The sequence below is a fragment of the Furipterus horrens genome, unplaced genomic scaffold (genome assembly GCF_987537825.1).
Source record: "Furipterus horrens unplaced genomic scaffold, mFurHor1.1.pri manual_scaffold_17, whole genome shotgun sequence".
NCBI lineage: Eukaryota > Metazoa > Chordata > Mammalia > Chiroptera > Furipteridae > Furipterus > Furipterus horrens.
In genome coordinates, this window is record NW_028327187.1 from 118935364 (window position 1) to 118951771 (window position 16408).

General features: G+C 59.4%; 1 protein-coding gene across 1 annotated transcript; it reads right to left on the reverse strand.

Moving 5' to 3' along the window:
• Positions 1-6890: 6890 nt before the first annotated feature.
• Positions 6891-16054, reverse strand: SHOX (SHOX homeobox). The gene is made up of 5 exons (XM_090264891.1): positions 15775-16054; positions 12498-12706; positions 8732-8789; positions 8534-8622; positions 6891-7136 (listed from the first exon to the last, which is right to left on the reverse strand). Exons 1-5 carry the CDS (start codon positions 16052-16054, stop codon positions 6891-6893), a joined length of 882 nt encoding a protein of 293 aa, XP_090121017.1.
• Positions 16055-16408: the final 354 nt, after the last annotated feature.

The following is a 16408-nucleotide window of genomic DNA, read 5'->3' on the forward strand; positions in this document are numbered from 1 at the left end:
ACCCCGTTTTACGGCTGAGAATAGTATCTGTACAGAGAGGTGACAGGCCTCTGTGTGGCCTCTTTGCCTGGAAAACCTGTCCCTCGTTGTTGGGACAAAAGACGCCGGCGTCCCGACACGCCTCACTCATCCGTGTGGCAAAACCTCGCTCCTCTGTGAAGGCATCAGCGTCTGTGTCGACTTGCCGGGGGGGCGGGGGGTCCCTCCTCATCTTTGCCCAACGCAAGTCCCTATAACAAAATCTGCTTCTGTTCTTGGTGACGGGTCCTGACCCTAAAATTGTGGGACAGTCGTGACACCCTGGGCCGGGTCTGGCGGCCCCATCTGTGCAGCTCACAAAGGCACCAAAAAGTAGAAAGACCTCTGCACCTCTGTGGGACTGAGAAGCTTGGTTCCACCTCCCGACAGGAGGCTCATGACCTGCTGCCCGTGTTTACCCTGAAGGTGTTGAATCACTCTCTCCGGTCCTGGTCTCTAGTCTCAACCCAAAAATACACCACAAAAAAATATCACAAGCACATCGCGGCCACGCACACACGGACGGAGTTAGTCGCCGGCGTTTGCGTGTGATAGGAAGCGCCGAGAGGCAGTTTTCATTTGCGTCGGAAGAACTGAGAGGGACCACTCCGCCCGGCTGCTTCTCCCGCACACACGGTAATATTTATCCTTCAGCAAGAACATGGTAACAGATGAGCGAACATTACAGCGAGTGTTCATGCTGTGCGTTGCAGCCTGTCAGCTCTGCAAACAAACGGTGGATTTTACCCCAAAATTCAGAGGACGCGGGGTGAAGCGGGGACTCTTTAGAATTTTAAGCAAATTCTTCCTGGTGTTAGGGTCAATGTCCTAGACTAAAGCAGCCAGCAAGAAAACCCTCATCATGTTTGATCCGCTGAAATAAAGAAATAAAAAGCCCGTGTGTTACCCCGGCGAAGGAACACGCCCCCCGTTTTTGTCTGGACTCTAAGCCTCTAACGTGGGGGCAGAAGGAACCAGCCGCTGTTTTAGAATGTTAGAAAGCAGCAGTGTGGCTTCAGCTACGCGACTTTCCTTGGCCGTCCGATCGTGAACACAGAAAAGCTCCTGAAGCTGAAATCGAGCCCGGGGTCCCGGCACACCCGCCCGCCCATCAGCCGCGGCCGGCCTGCGGCGGCACTTCCTCTGCCTCCCCGCTTCTGCCCCGACACACTCCGCTGCTGGGAGCGAAAGGCAGACACCCCGGCAGACGCCGGAGACCTGCAAGCTGCAAGCGCACGCGTCCCCGTGCGGGACCTCAGAACCAGCCGTGAGAAGCAACAATCTGTCCGCCCGGCTCTGTTCTCCCTGAGGTGCGTCTGTGTGTGTGTGGGAGCCGTTTAAAAAGAACCACCCCTAAGAAAAAAATTATTTTTTAAACCTGTTCTAGTTCAAGGAACGTCTGCAGCCCGACATAAAAAAAAAAAAAAAAAATCAGGAAGGAATTTAGGGCGAGAGACTGGCTTTGGGGTCGACGGTGCCCAGAGGTCACGCAGACAAATTGGCTACAACGTGGCCACGAGCGACCGTTTCCAGGGAGAGGCGGCCTGAAACAATGGGAAACATTTGGAACAGACAGAATAACAGGAACGGTCAGGGCTCTTTTAACCAGGGCGTCACTTTGCCGGTTACATTTCTGTGCGGGCCCGCAAGGCAGCCCAGCAGCCCCAAGGCTCCTGCATCTGTCCCAGGAGGACAGGGCTCTCCAGACGCCACGGTGACAGACCGGTGACAGGCCACAGCCGCCCCTCCGAGGCTGCTCCCACGGGCCGCAGAGTCCTCGCAGGACATTCCTGTTATTCATCCACCTGACACACGCCTGTTCATTCCGTCCCGGGGGACACTCGCTGGCGTGGGGGAAGGACCCGTTCTGGGGCGAGGGGTCAGGAAAGAAAAGGGGCCTCCGGGTGGACGCTCAGAAGCAATGTCCCCAAAACGGGACGAGGTTTTAGGACTGAGAGAGCCCGGACGGCACCTGCCACAGGACAGCGTCCACCTGTCTGGGCCACCCTCCCGAAGGAAGGGGCCCCCCAGCCCCCCACTGCAGCGACAGCGGCCCCGGGTGGCTCCGCGCGCCAGCCCCCCGGCCGATGCGCACCCACATGTGGTTTTCATTGAGGCCGGGAAGCCGTCTGCCCGGCTAAATCAAGTCATTAACTTCCCTTTCCATAAAGAGATACAAAGTACATGCCAGAAACATTCTCGTTTTTAAAAGTTGATTTTTTTTCCATTTATTCTTTTTTTTTTTTTTGCAAAATGACTCAAGCATTACTGCAATGCCATTGTGGAGAATTCTTCCCGCCCCAAACAAGGAGGAAAAAGAAAACGAAGCAAAATACACATGAAAGAAAAAAAAAAAAACGGGAAACCAAAGCGTTTGGCCTGCCTCTCCCCGATGCCCCCCGAACTCCGGCTTTATGAGAAAGGAGGGTGTCTGCGTCCCTGTCCCCGACTTTCGGGGGAACATGAACCCAGAAGAGCAGAACGCAGGAAGGGACACTTGCATTCACGGGGACGGTTCGGGGACACGTCAGAGGCCCCCGGCTCCCGGGAGGGGACCCCAGCCGCCCGCCTGAAGCGCGCACACGGCGCTCTGCGCCCCGGCCCGGAATCCCGCTTCCTCCCATTCGCTCTCCTCGGGGGAGAGGTGAGAATTTTTTTTGACGCTTGACTACAAATATTTATACGTTTATTTATATTTGCGTTTTACAAGGTGTACATTCATACGACAGGGTCTGACAAAATACGCTTTGTGACCGGGACACGGCGACGGGGCGCGTTTCCCCCCGTCAATACCAGATGGAGGCCAGTGTGCAGCCCGTGGCTCTGGGGAAGGCGGTGTGACGCATGTCCCTGGGAGCGACCGCCGCGCGCGTCTGTAGGTCCCGACACACCTTGTATGCGTAACCCAGACACTGTCACGGAGCCATAAATCGAGGCAGCTGCTCATAAATCGGGGGAGGACGGGGGAGCAAAAGCAACAGGCTTAAGAAATAGAAAAATAAATGCAAGACAGTGTCAAATTTACACTCGACATAATTAAAAGAGCACATAGTTATGAACTCTCAACCCAAAAAATAATAATAAATAACACACCCACATCCATCCGCGATCGAGAAGCAGGGAGGCCGGCTAGTCCGGGGTGGCGGGCGGGGGTGGGGAGGGGGGGGCTGGGACGCACCGCGGGGCTGGGTTTAGGAAACTATCGCTTTTCAATAAATAGTGCGTTTCATCCGCTTTGAAACTGCATAGTCTCTACATTCCTCGACTGCTTTCTCGTTAAATATCCAATTTCAATAAAACATTTATAAATCGCATCAAGTTCTCACGTATATCCCCAAAAACCAAAACCAAAAAAAAAAAAAAAAAAAAAAAAGAAACCCAGCATCATCCTAAGCTCATTTCTAATAAATTAGGCACCAGTTTGTTTTTTCTTTCTTTGTTTTCCTTCAAATGTCGAACTTGTCCGCGGAGAAGCCCTCTCTGGCCGCCGGCTCCCACATTCAGACAAAATAAGGAGAAAGTGCCTCAAAAATATTTGTCCTCGTGGGCAGCCTGCCGCCACCGTTTCCCAGTGAAACTACGCAGGGAAAGGGGACGGGGTTCCCTTGTCCTTTGGGGGGTCATGGTGAGGGCTCGGGGTGGCAGCAGCGGGGGCCGGGGCGGGAGCATTCCTCGGTGAAGTGACCGTGAACCCAGACACAGCCCCGAAGGGGCAGAGATTGCGTCCCAGTTAAACGTCCGGACGTCCCCACCCTGCCCAGACACAGACATTGGCGGCTGAGGCCCCAAACCAGCCCCGGGCGCAAGGTCCGCCATGGCGAAGAGAACCCTATCCAAACCGGCCATCTAAACTCGCCCCGACCCCTGCATGAGGCCCGGTCTTGAAAATCTTAGCAGCTCCGAGCCACGCGGCTTCTCAGAACAGGCAGGAGCCACGCGCTTTGTAAAGTGTATCCACCTCACGGTCCAGGATTTTCCAAAATCTTCCCCCACCCCCACCCCATCCGCCATGGCCGGTGGCCGTCCCACAGCACCCAGACACAAGGTGGGTTTGACAGAGACACGGAGCGCGTTTTGCTAAGCGGGGAGATGTCCGTCCTCTAGGGCTCCTTCGGCGGAGGTTTCTGGGAAGGAAACGCATGCCGGGCTCAACCCGTGTGGCGGACGCAGTGGAGGCCCAGCCAGCGTCTGAACGCACGGGGTGCGTGCAGTCCTGCGGGTCCCTCCGCCGCCGGCCTACGTGGGGAACCCTCTGCAGCTGGCTTTCTGGGGCCCATCCCCAACCCTGCAGGCACGTCCCCCCCAAATGGTGCTTCGAAACAACGTAAATGGGGTGGAAAAGGGTCTCGTTTGCAGCAGAAATATGTCCATCCTCCCCTGGGGTCATTTCTAACAGCCTCTGGGGGGCCTGCACACAGAGGTGACCATGACGCCTGGCTGCAGACCTCCTACCTGAGGAACCGAGACCCCCACACACAAAGCTCAGCCCCCAGCCCCTCCTCACAGCCTGAGCGCAAAGACAGGGAGAGCAGAACTTGGGGGGGTTCCGAAGGGTTGAGCCCCTCATTCACGTTTGTCCTGGAATTTCTGGGAGGCACTGGGGGGGGGGGGCTGTGTCACCTCAACTTGTCTGCAGGGATGGACGCCAAGCCAGGCAGGCTCCACAGCCTTCCCCTCACACCGTGCACTGGGCTGGCTCTGCTGTGGGGTCCCCCTGCACCTGGCTCACTGTCCACGTTCAATAAAACAAAACGCACCAGGACCTGGGGCCTCCTTGCACTACAACCAGGCCGCACGCTGAGTGAGTTTTCTTTGCCGGAGAGGCCGGGGACAGACAGCTGTGTCTCCATAAAAACAAGTATAAGCCTTTTTTTTTGGGGGGGGGGGAGAAACCAGGCAAGTAGACACTGACCTCTAACTTCAGCCAAGTGTGAAATATTCAGATAAAAGCAGCTCCTGGAAAAGGATTCGAAATGCATGTTTTTTCTAAGTTCAAAGCCAAGTTCTCACTTCAACAGAGGACCTACTTTTGGAGTCTCGGGTGTTTAAAAGCAAAACAGCATGTTGGAGGGCACCTCCATAATGCCATTAACATGGGGGGGGGGTTGCAAGTGATTTAACAAGACGGACCCTGCTTTCCTCCGCCTCCTTCCGTCATGATAGAGCTTTCCTAAAATTTCAGCCCAAAAGAAAAAGAAAAAAAGCTGAAGGGGCCTTTTGATTTGTCTAAAGACTTTCAGATGATACAAATGGGAGTCATCCAACTGCATCTACGTTTCGGCTCAGAGCAAAGGTGGAAAAGGGTTCCCTCCCACAGAAGGAATTTTTTTGTTTGTTTGTTTCCGGGAGACACGGACCCACGTCCGGGGGGCAGGGGAGAAAACGGCCTCTGCCCAACGCAGAGAGAACAACACCTCTTTTGCAAACAGCGCGCAATCCAACGGCGGCCCATGGAGGCAGATCGGCCAGCTAGGAAAGACAGAGAGACAGAGAGACGGAGAGGAGGTTTCTCGGCCCCGGCCTGGGTGACCAAGGCAAAAATGCCAACATGTCTCCCAGGCCCCCACGCCCAGTGCCGCCTCACGCCGCGCGGACCCCACACGGCACCTGCAGAACCCCCCCACCCCGGCCCAAAGCTCAGGAAGAAGGAAAACCTGCAGGTGTCCACCTTCACAAAACATCACCTTAAAAGTCACTGCCTGCAGGGCCTCCCTGTACCCTCCGTGTTCCAGACACAGCTCCGCCACCCACAGCACAGCCTGGCCCCCCAACCTGCCCTGTCACGTGCCATGAACCTCCCTTGCACCACATTCTAGAGCACCCTGAACCCCTGTCGTGTTGGGAGGAGGCCCCAGCTGGCCAAGCCCCCAGCATGCGGGGCAGAGGATGCCTTTCGAAGTCCGAAGCTGACCGGCCAAGAGCGCACGGCTACTTTCTTTTAAACTCTATCGTATGTACAGTATTGCACTTGACTGCATGTTACTGCATCCGCTAACATTAATACCGCCTCAGTCACACGCATTCACGCCCCGTGCCCCCGCGTCCGTCCCCCTGCGGGTCCTTGGAGTCTGAGTTCTGTAAAACAGCAAAGAATGTCCATTCGGGATCAAAGACGGGGAGAGTTATCAAGTCGCCTTTTGGATGGCACAAGGAATCCTAAACTCCTTGCCCTGGGACCCAACCTGAACGTGAAGACCAGGCTCACAATTCCGGTCCCCAGCAGGGGTCACACCGTGGGAGACTCAGTTCCTCCCGGCTGGTGCCTTGGCGAGGTCCCCAGGTGTATTTCCTTATTGCTGCCTTTCGGGGAGGGGTACGCGCTGAGCAGGCCCCTGCCTGGGATGGGACCGGCCCCAGAAATCCACACTTGTCCTGCAGCACGGTGGATGAAAGCGGGTTCATGGCCCTGAACCCCATGGCTGGAGACCAAGCACTGGCACCGTCAGCGGAGACCAGCCCCAGACTTCTGTTTAAAGGACTCTAAGATCTTGGAAAGGTGTGGAGCAGGCCGCATGCACGGGGTAGACACGGCGACAGAGGAAGAGAAGCGCGCGAGCTCCACGTGGTCCACGCGCCCAGGACGCGCCGACAGCGAGGTCCAGGGCTGGGTTACGTGGCCTCCCGGTCACCTGCTCTCTCTCCTGCACAGTCTCTGCGAAGGTGTGGCGGGGTCGTGCGTTCCAGGGCTGGGGGACGGGGGCCCACCTCAGGCCAAACGTGGGCCCCCTGGCTGCTCCGAGCGAGGCGGCCGCCGCACCAGGTCCGCCCAGTCGGGCGCCCTCGCTGCGGGCGTCCGTGCGTCCGTCTGTGCAGCCCGGGGGGGCGCGGAGGAGCCGAGCGCCGGACGCAGCGCGGGCGGGGCTGCGCGGGGGTCAGAGCCCCAAGGCTTCGGCGTGCTTGCGCGCCTTCAGCCGCAGGTCGGCGATGCTGGAGTTTTTACTGTTGCTCTTGGCCGCGGCGGCCACGACAGCAGCGGCAGAGGCCGACTCGGCCAGCGACGCGATGGGCAGCCCGAAGGGCGGTGGCGGGAACATCAGGTAGGGCGCGTGCGCCGCCAGGTGCGGGTGCAGGTGCGGGTGCGCGTGCGCCACACCTTCCAGCTGCAGCTGCGCCTGGACCTGCGGGGTGAGGGCAGAGAGGCATCCGGCACCGTTAGGGCTACGGCGGCCGTGGAGGCGCGGACCCTGAGCGCAGCTTCTCCCGCGGGGAGCCGTCTCTCTTGCTTCCCATCGCGGGGAACGCCCCCCACTCTGCTGGGGGCGGGGGGGGGGGTCGGAGCTGTCCTCTGCTCAGCGTAGGAGGGCGGGGTTACTGGCCAGGGTAGACCTGGGGAACACCCCCAGATCTCCTCCCACGCACCCCTCCTTGGCGATGCCTGCCCTCAAGCCCCTTCCAGCACTGGGGTGTCTAGAGCTGGCACCTCCTTCTCTCCAGAGCTCCAGGATCTCTCTTGGACTTAGATGCCTCCCGGACTGAGGATCCGGACTTGACTTCAGCTGGGCCTCCCCCACACCCCTTCCCAGGGGCCACCCACGTCCGTGAAGTGCACGGCCAGGCGTCCTGCGCCTCTGGCTAATTTCATCAGGGTGTCCCTGCCTTGGAGAACAGAAGATGGGAAAACCTCAGCAAGGGGGGGCTCCAGCCCCAACATGTGCGCATCCCGCGACCCCCACCCCAGCTCCAGCAGCGCTGGATGCCTTTCCCGCCTTGGGCACCTTCAGCTTGAGAACAGCAGCTCGCCCCCCACCCACCTCCCAGGTGTCTGGTTACACCGCCCGGAACACACACACACGTCCCTAGCTGACCAGCCTGGGCCTGCTCTTTGGTGAGTAGTGTTAGCGCCTCTGCTCTGCCCAGGGCAGCCCTGTCCTGCCAGCGCGCAGCCCCACCCCCCGGTGGGCGGATCTCAGCCGGGGCCCCATGGGTCTTGAGCTGAAGCAAGGCAGGAAGCAGCAGTAGGGCGCCCCCGCCCCCCATCTCGCCGACGCTGGTGCCAAACTGGGCCTTTCGGATACCTGGGCTCCATGGGTGTCTTTCAACCCCGTGGCCGCCCCATGGCCACGCAGGGCGCCCCGCGCTCTGGGTACTTGAGCTGTGCTGGGGGCTGGGCCAGAGGTCCCGGACTCCAAGGTGTGGGGAGAGGCCCGTCCAGGAGGGGCGCAGCCCCGTGAGCAGGGGAAGAGGTGAGGGTTTAGGTGCGGACACCACCCTGTCACCCGAGTGCACGCATCCCGCGCCCCCCGGCTCCAGGCGGGGGAGCCTGTGGGTGGCTCCTGGGTAGGTGGGATTTCTTTCCCTCCGACTTTTGTAACACTGTTTCGGTTTATGACCTGGCCCTTCCCGAAGGTGAGTCTTGGCGTTTTACAGCGTGATTTTAATGCGTGCCAAAGGGTCTATAAAAGCTCTCTTGTAAAAGCGGCCTCCTTTCTTCCGCGGGGGCGGGAGGAGCCCGGGGAAGCGGGGAGATGGAGGCCCCCTCCCCCCGCGAGGTTCAGCAGGAAGAAAACCGGGCTACCTGTTGGAAAGGCATCCGCAGGGCGCCCATGTTCACGTAGGGAGCCACCCTGCAGGCGTCCAGGTGGCTGGCCGTGCCCAGGATCACGCCTGCAAGGGAAGACAGGCATGAGCTCCCCTCCGCTCCTGCGGGCGCCTGGGAGCCTCCGCCGGCGCGCGCCCCCAGCCCCCGCGCGCGCCCCCGCCCCCGCGCGCCTACCTTTGTGCATCTGGTTCTCTTGTTTGCGGCACTTGGCTCTCCGGTTCTGGAACCAGACCTGGGACGGAGCGGACAGACAGACACACGCAGCGCACTGAGCCAGGCCCGGCCTGGAGACAGAGGATGTCCCAGGCTCTCCCCTGCCCCAGGATGCTAGAAGGCCAAGGCGCGCTAGGCTCAGGCCCCGGGGACCCACCCGAAAAGCTCCGGCTGCCCCTCCCGAATCCCCCGCCCATGTGACACACCCAACTGCTCCCTGGGGCTGGGGTCTGTCGAGCTCACTTCCGGGCCCTCCCGACCCAGGAAGTGAGAAAGGAGCCCGGACCTCCAAACATTTACAGCAGAGAAGCAGGTGCTGGGAAGGCCAGTGAACTGGAGAGCCTTCCACCCTTCCATGTGGGCACTGCCCCTCCACCCTGTCAGCCCCTGGGGAAACCCCATCTCCCGCTTTGGGACGTCAGCGGCAAATAGCTCAAAATCCAGACCCCTCCCCAAGCAAGCTCAGAACACCCGAGCCCAGAAAGTTCCACGTCCTCCGTGTCCTCCGGGGAAGCGTGGCGGGTCCCAGTCAATTACTGTGGAGTCATGAACATCCTGGATCCATGAAGTACCGGATGCCCGCCAAATGCAGGCTTTGCTCTCCAGGTGCTTGGCCTCTCTAAAGACACTTAATTTGGGGGTACCTGATCAAGACTTTGGGCTTGAAGAGCCGTGGGACCCTGACCTAGCCCTGCTGGGTTCACAGCCCCAATGTCAAGACTTGGGCGCAAAGGCAGGCCCCTGCTGCCAGATGACCTTGGTCCTTCAACACCGGGGCCCTCAGCCATGGCAGAGAAAATCTGGAGCCCCCTTACGAAGCTCCCAGTCACTTCATTATTTTTTCTAACTGGCTTTCACACTCACTGAACCTACGGCCAGGATGGCGGTCCCTGACCACGCAGGGTGCTTGGCACAAAGGAACAAGTCCCCTCGCCCGCTCTGCCCCAGGGGCTCCGGACCATACGCTGGACACGCGCGCTGCCCACGCGCCCACGCTGCACAGGGAAACCTCGGCAAACCTCGGCGCAGGGAGCACCGGGGGCTCTAAGAAACCTAAACATTTCCGTCCCAGACTCAACACTTTTCCACCCAGGGCGGAGCCATCCGCCTGCCCGGTGGGAATTGGCTTTCCAGGACGTTCCAAAGCCCCTTCCCGCCAGGCTGAGGGAGGCAGGAAAACTTTTCTGCGGTCTGCTGAGAAGTAATTCCGAAAAGGACCCCCAATGTGCACGCCGCCATTTGCAAATCTTTACCCCGTTTGCCAAACCCAGCAAAGGGTTTCCACCTGCCCCCACCTCCGATGCCCCCACCTTTGGCAGGGGGCCCCCCCGGCACCTTCTTCTCCGTGGGGTCCCACACCCTGTCCCCCAGAGTAAAAAGCCAGAGGCGCCAGAGCCCATGCCGCCTCCTCTGGAAGCGCATTTTTCAAAAGCAGAATCCTATTTAAATACGAAAAGCTAAACTCACTTCCCCTTGAAGGGGGGGGGGGCGACATTATGAGGAATAAAAGTGATGAATTAGCCGCTGCGTTAAGCGATCATAAATCAGTCTTCGGGTGATGCGCAATCAATTCCAATTAGTTGTGAATATGCTAAGTAAAGCTCCGTACACTGGTTTAGACACTTATTTCTTCATTAAGGGGCCGTCCCTGATTTCTCTCACACACCCCGTAATCTGATTTCCTTTTGATTTCCATTACAGACAGTGAATAATGACATTTAATTTAGCTCTGCGCCATAAACCCAAAGATATTTGTTGTAATTAAATTACAGCCTGCTCCTCACCGCCGGCTCATAACTTTCGATTAGAAGGCCGACAGCTGCGGGGTGGCCGCGTCCAGGACAGCACTGAAAATAAAAGGTTAATAAGGGACCGGCTTCATAGGAGCCTCAATTTATTTACAGCAAATTTCCACACGAAATTGAAACTCTATCCTTTCACAGCGCGGCCCAGGCTGGACCGAGAAGGATTACCACCCCGTTCGGAGACGGGATGAAAATACAGTCCTCGTTCGCCCCCTTTTTCTGGGTGCCTTCCCCCAGCCCCTGAGCCTCGGGGCTCCGAGCCCCCACATGTTTTAACTAATTGATTTTTATGACCACTTTCTGCCGGGTCCTCATGTTCTCGTGATTCTTCTCCCTGTGGCCAAAGGGATGGCTTGGACTCTGTGTTTATTTTTATTATTATTTACAGCCATTAAATTTTAATTCGCCTCTGAATCAATAGCCACTCAGTTCTCCTCCCACCCGCCCCCCACCTCACTCTCACACGTTTTATTTTAGGCCTTTTTCCAGATCGGCGGCCACCCAAGAACCAATTTCCCGGCCGGCCGTGGGTCCCGCAAAGGTGCTCTCCAGTAATAGACTGCCGAACGAAAGAGTGTGGAATTGAATTACAAGTAATTTATTTTTATCGAGGCAGTCCATCAAGGCCTCCGAGATATTACGGATCCGGGCAGACGGACGCGGGGAGATGACATCGAAGTGGATGGCCCCTCCAGCAAAAGTTTAATCTTTTCATTAATTTGTATGGCGCTGCCCAATACATCTTCCCGGAGAAGGGCGGCCAGCGGGAATGCCGCCCCCTCCCTATGGCCAGAGGCCCACGCGGCTGGTGTGGGGACACGGTCTCCAGAGCACCCCCCACGCGGGAAGGTTCTGGGAACCAGTGCCAATAGGAAAAGGTCTGGAAAGTCCCCGGGAAGTGCGGCATGTCATGTGAAGTCACCCTCGCTTCCTGTAGCCACAGCAGAAAACGGAACAGCCTTCTGAGCAATACACACACACGCACACACACATTTTCTTCGCCTCGTGCAGTTTGTCAAACACGATCTATAAAGCACATTTGTATTTTCGTCTCGTAACTAAAATCTGGAGGAAGTTGTGTTCGAAGGTGTGGTCCCCACAACCAATAGGAAACCGACCCCTTCAAAGCCCTTGGCTTCCCGGGTTGGCAATATTAATTCCGTTTATTTAAAAACCAGTCCCCAGAGCCCGGGACCCTGACCTTTATTCTCTCTCTCTCTCTCCACGGCCCTCCTATCAGGCTCTGAGCTGAAAAAACGGGCAACAGGAGGCCGGGGTGCCAGGCCCCAACTCCTCGGAGGTGTCCCCACTCCCTGGAGGAAGCGGATCTTTGCTGCCCTCTCCCATCAGTAAATTCATACACTGAACTTCAAGTTGACAGCCACTCGGGCTCTGCCGAGGCGCCCCTCCGCGCATGTGCTGCGCACACCCAGGGCAACCCAGATAGGGGCTCGCCAGCTGGGGCATCACGAATTCATGCGCCCTCGCCTCCCTCACAACCGGCTCTGAGCCCCTTGTGCCGGGCTAATCCGGCCCCGCGTGGGCAGCAGCCGAGCTCATTAAGATGCCCCGTGTGGGACAACTCCCCTCTCCCCCCCCCCACACACACACACTCAGCATCTCTCCGTTCCCTGGAGTGGAGGGAGGAGGCTGCAGAGGAGAAAGGACAAGAAGAGGAAAACCAGGAAGGTGGAAATTAGGGAGAAAGAGGGATCCAAATTCCTGACCACCTGGAAGTGACCACCAGCGGGGCCCTTCGTGCGAACCGTGTGTCCCAGCGCGCGCGAGGACCTGGGGCTGTTTGCAGCCTGCCCACCCCCCGTCTCCCTGCGCCTCTGGAAAAGCAAGGCGACCCGGACCCAGGCGGCGCGCTCGGGGCGCACCCCAGGAGCTGGCGGGGAGGCCCCGGCCCGCGGCCCTACCTGCACGCGCGCCTCCGAGAGCCCCAGGCGCTGGCTGAGCTCCTCCCGCATGAAGGCGTCGGGGTAGTGCGTCTCGTCGAACAGCCGCTCCAGCTCGTTCAGTTGCTCCAGCGTGAAGTTGGTGCGGCTGCGCCTCTGCTTCAGCTTCGTCTGCCCGTCCTCGTCCTCCGACTTGACGTCCTCGCGCTTCTCCTTGCAGTCGTAGATGCCTGCGGGCCGGCCAGAGCACAGCGCTGAGGTCCCGCGTCGCCCGGGACGGCCGCCCGCGACCCTCCGCCAGGTCCCACCTCCCGGCCGGCCGCTCTGAGGCCCGGAGATACGCGCGCGCATGCGGTGGAAGGGGCCTGGGCAACCCGCGCGCCCGACACAAGGTCTGGTCAAGTCAATAAAACCCGCTCCAGGGGAGGGCACGCGCTTTTGGTAATAACTTGGGCACTGACAGCCCCGTGTTCCTTGGCCTAATCTCCGAGTGGTTCCCTCAGTTTTTGGGCGCAGGACATTCAGGGGTCCACGCCTTGAAGAGCCACTGTCCCCTGCTGCAGCGCCAGCCAGCCCGAGCCTCTCTGCGGACGCCTGGAGCCGGGCGCGCGGCCTCCACCCCGGTCTCTGGCTCCGGGCGCAGCAGGGTGAGGTTGGGAGCTCAGACCCGCAGCTGCCTGCTGTACCATACTCTCTCTTTTACACATATTAGCACATGGTCGGACACACACCCCACCAGGGCACCCAGAGTGGCACCTTCTTCCAAAAATTATGAGTGCTGCTGTTTGCTGGGAGTGGGGCTGAAGGTGGGGGGTGGGGGTCTGAGCATCAGGCAATACAGTCAGCATTTCCTAGCTTCTCACCCAGAAACCTCTGCTCAGTCCTTTGGAAATGCAGCTCCTCACCAACCCGGGGGATTTAAAATGAAAGGCGCCCAGGCTCCCCAAAGCAGCTGGGAACTCCGCGTTCACCAAGCCCTGCGTTTTCCTGCTCCTTTTCTCCCCAGGATGGGGCAGCCAGGCAGAGGCCCAGAGCACCTCTAGGCCCTACTTGTCCCTTCTGTGTCTAGGACAAGAGGCTCACCTCAGGAGCATGTGTGCCAAGAACCTGGGGAGCCACCATTTCTGAAACAGCTAGAATAAGCACAGAAGGCCCCCTGGGAGTAACCCCAGAAAGTTTCCATTGGAAAGGAGCTCCGGGGGAGGAAGAAAAAAGCAGGCCCCCCGCCAGGGTCCCAGAGCTGAACACCGAAGCCAAGTCTGTCTCTGCCTGAGACTCTCCCCTCCAGGGTCGTTGGGTGGCTGGACCTGAGCCTCACGTTGCATCTGAAATCCCCCTTCACCCCTGGAAAGGCATGAACACCCCATCTCCTCCCTACAGCATTTTCTTTCCCACAAGCCTCTGCATGGTTCCCGCTTCACGCCTCTCAACTCCGGCCCCGGGGATGGATCCCAGCTGAGAGGCGGCCTTCAAAGTCCTGCGGAGGGAACAGCAGGCTCCTGCGTGGCTCCGCGGGCATGATGCTCAGAGCCCAGGACCCCTGGGCTTCTCCAGAGCCTGAGGGGCTCTGCCAGCCTGGGGCTCAACCCCATAAACTCAGCTGGGCAGTGGGGGGGTGGGGGTGATGCAGGGGAGGGGCATGCAGCGGGGGAGCTACGCCTGGTCCATCCTGTCTGTCTGTCTCCTACCAACGCTGTCGTATTTTCATCTGACTTGCGAAAGGACTCCGTGACTGCACGTGTCTCTCCTCCCAAAGGCCCTCGTGGCACTGGGTGGGCAAGAGGAGGCAGACACGGGGCAGGGGTTGGGGGAGCAAGTGAGGAGCCCCAGGACACCCGCCGGCCAACACATGCTGTCAAACCTCAGAAATGACATGCCAGCAGCCGGGTCTCCATCTAAGCAAACCATCTTTGTATGGGTGACACAGCCCGGTGGCTGAGACTGATCCGGAGGCCAGGCAGGCGGCCTGCGCGCCACCTGGGGCTGGTCTCAAGCTTCTGCCACCGTCCCACGTCCGCAAGGTCAGGCCTCAGAAGGATGCGGGGGGTCCACCCTCACAGGGCTTCAAGGCCACTGCACCGGACTCGGCCACCAAACTGGAGGGCCCAGAAGAGCAGGAGACACACAGGCTTTGAAGGGTGGGGGGGCACCCCCTCTTGGGGAGATCATACTGACCTCTCTCAACACTGCGTTGAGCGAAACAGGACCCATGGATCGAAACAGCAAGCCTCGGTATTTCCTCTCTTTGTAATAATTTTTTAAAAAGAAAGAAAGACCCCGTGGCCATTTCAAACCATGCTTCCTGAACAACCTAGCCAGTTTGGGGGGCTCTGATTGATCGCTGCCAGTCGCCCTGTTTGCACAGAGCTTCCCCCAGTCGGGACCACCCCTGTCTAGCCATGAAATCCCTCGTAATCCTGCCTTTTCCTCGGACCCAACAACAGGGCGACCCTCGGCGCAGATTTCTGGAACAGCAAGCTGGGAGGCCCAGGGCGCGTCTGCCATGGCAAGCCGGCTGCGCTCGGACAGCCTGGGGCAGGGCCGCCGAGTGAGTTCGGCCACAGCTTCCCGCGGCCCTTCAAGCCACAAGCAGACCCTGGCCACCTGCAGGCGCAGGGCTGGTTTTAATTTACAGGCCGGCAGAGCCAAGATCAAATCTCCAGGTTCAAGGGGGAAAGTTTTCCCTCCCAGAGAACTGAGCAAAGGCGGGAGGCAGAAAAAGGCCAGTGCACGTTTTCTCCCCGGTCCCGGTCCGCGCGTCCTCAGCGCGGCCGGGTTGTAGCTCCAGAAACCGGCAGACGGTGACCGCGTGAGGCGTGTGGGCACCTCTGCTCTGTCCGCGTGTGCATACCTCTCAGGAAGGCTTGGCTGGCAGGGGGGCAGACGCGCACCCAGCAGCCCTGCAGCCGGCCCCGGTTCTCAGGCACATCCCTTCCATCGATCCCAACCCGGCCCAGTACCCCCACCGGTGCCCAGTGCCAACGCCCCCGGGAAGCGAGTCGGCCGGGCCCGCCGCGCGCAGCTCCGGCCCCCGGCCCCTCCTGGCTCCCCCGCCTGACTCCTTCCCGCCCTGCCTCTGCGCTTGTCTGCCGGTTTTCTTTCTCTTACGAAGACTGGCGATCGGCTGCCGAGGCCTTTCCATCCGAGCCGTGGCTGGAAATTCAGAGTTTAGGGTCCAACCGAGAGCGAGCCGCGGGCCCGGGAAGCTCCGCACGCAGGGAGCGAGGGGCGGGCAGGCTCGGTGGCGAGGAGACACGTTCCCCGGGAGGGGCCCGGAACCGGCGCCCGGAGAGCTTACCTTCCGAAGCCCTCCCCGTGCCGAACTCTTTCAGTTTGTCCTTGTCGTTCTCCACGTGGTCCTTAAACAAATGCACTGGACAGTGACCGCTGCCCTCCGTAATGTCCTGGAGATTCGATTCCGAGCTCCCCAACTCCCGGGAGCGCGCCAGTCCGCTCTCCAAAACTTCCCGGTACGTGATCGAGTCCTTCTTCCCGCTGCCTCCGCCGGCGCCACCACCGCCGCCCTCCTTGGTTTTCTGGTCGAAGGACTTGGATACAAAAGCTGTCAGCTCCTCCATGGCTGCCCGGGGCTGCGGGGGTCCGCGGGTCTCGGCGGGGCTGGCTGGGGGGCTGGGCGGCGGTGCGCACGCCTCCGCGCGCGGAGAGGCGGAGAGGACGATCTGTGCTAGCGGAGGGCCCTCCTGCCGTTATTTATGCCTTTCAATTTGAGATCTCACTATTTATACGCGGCTACCTCCGCCCAACCCCCAGCGCGCCCTGTCTGCAGCAATTAAGACTCCCGGTCGGCGGCGGGCGCACGCAGAGACGCTATCTCTCCCCCACCTCCAGTCCGGCAATTGGCTTTCTTTTCATTTCATCACTGTTGGGCGTCTGTGCACCTTGGTGTGGAGAGGTAAAAATCGAATTTTTTT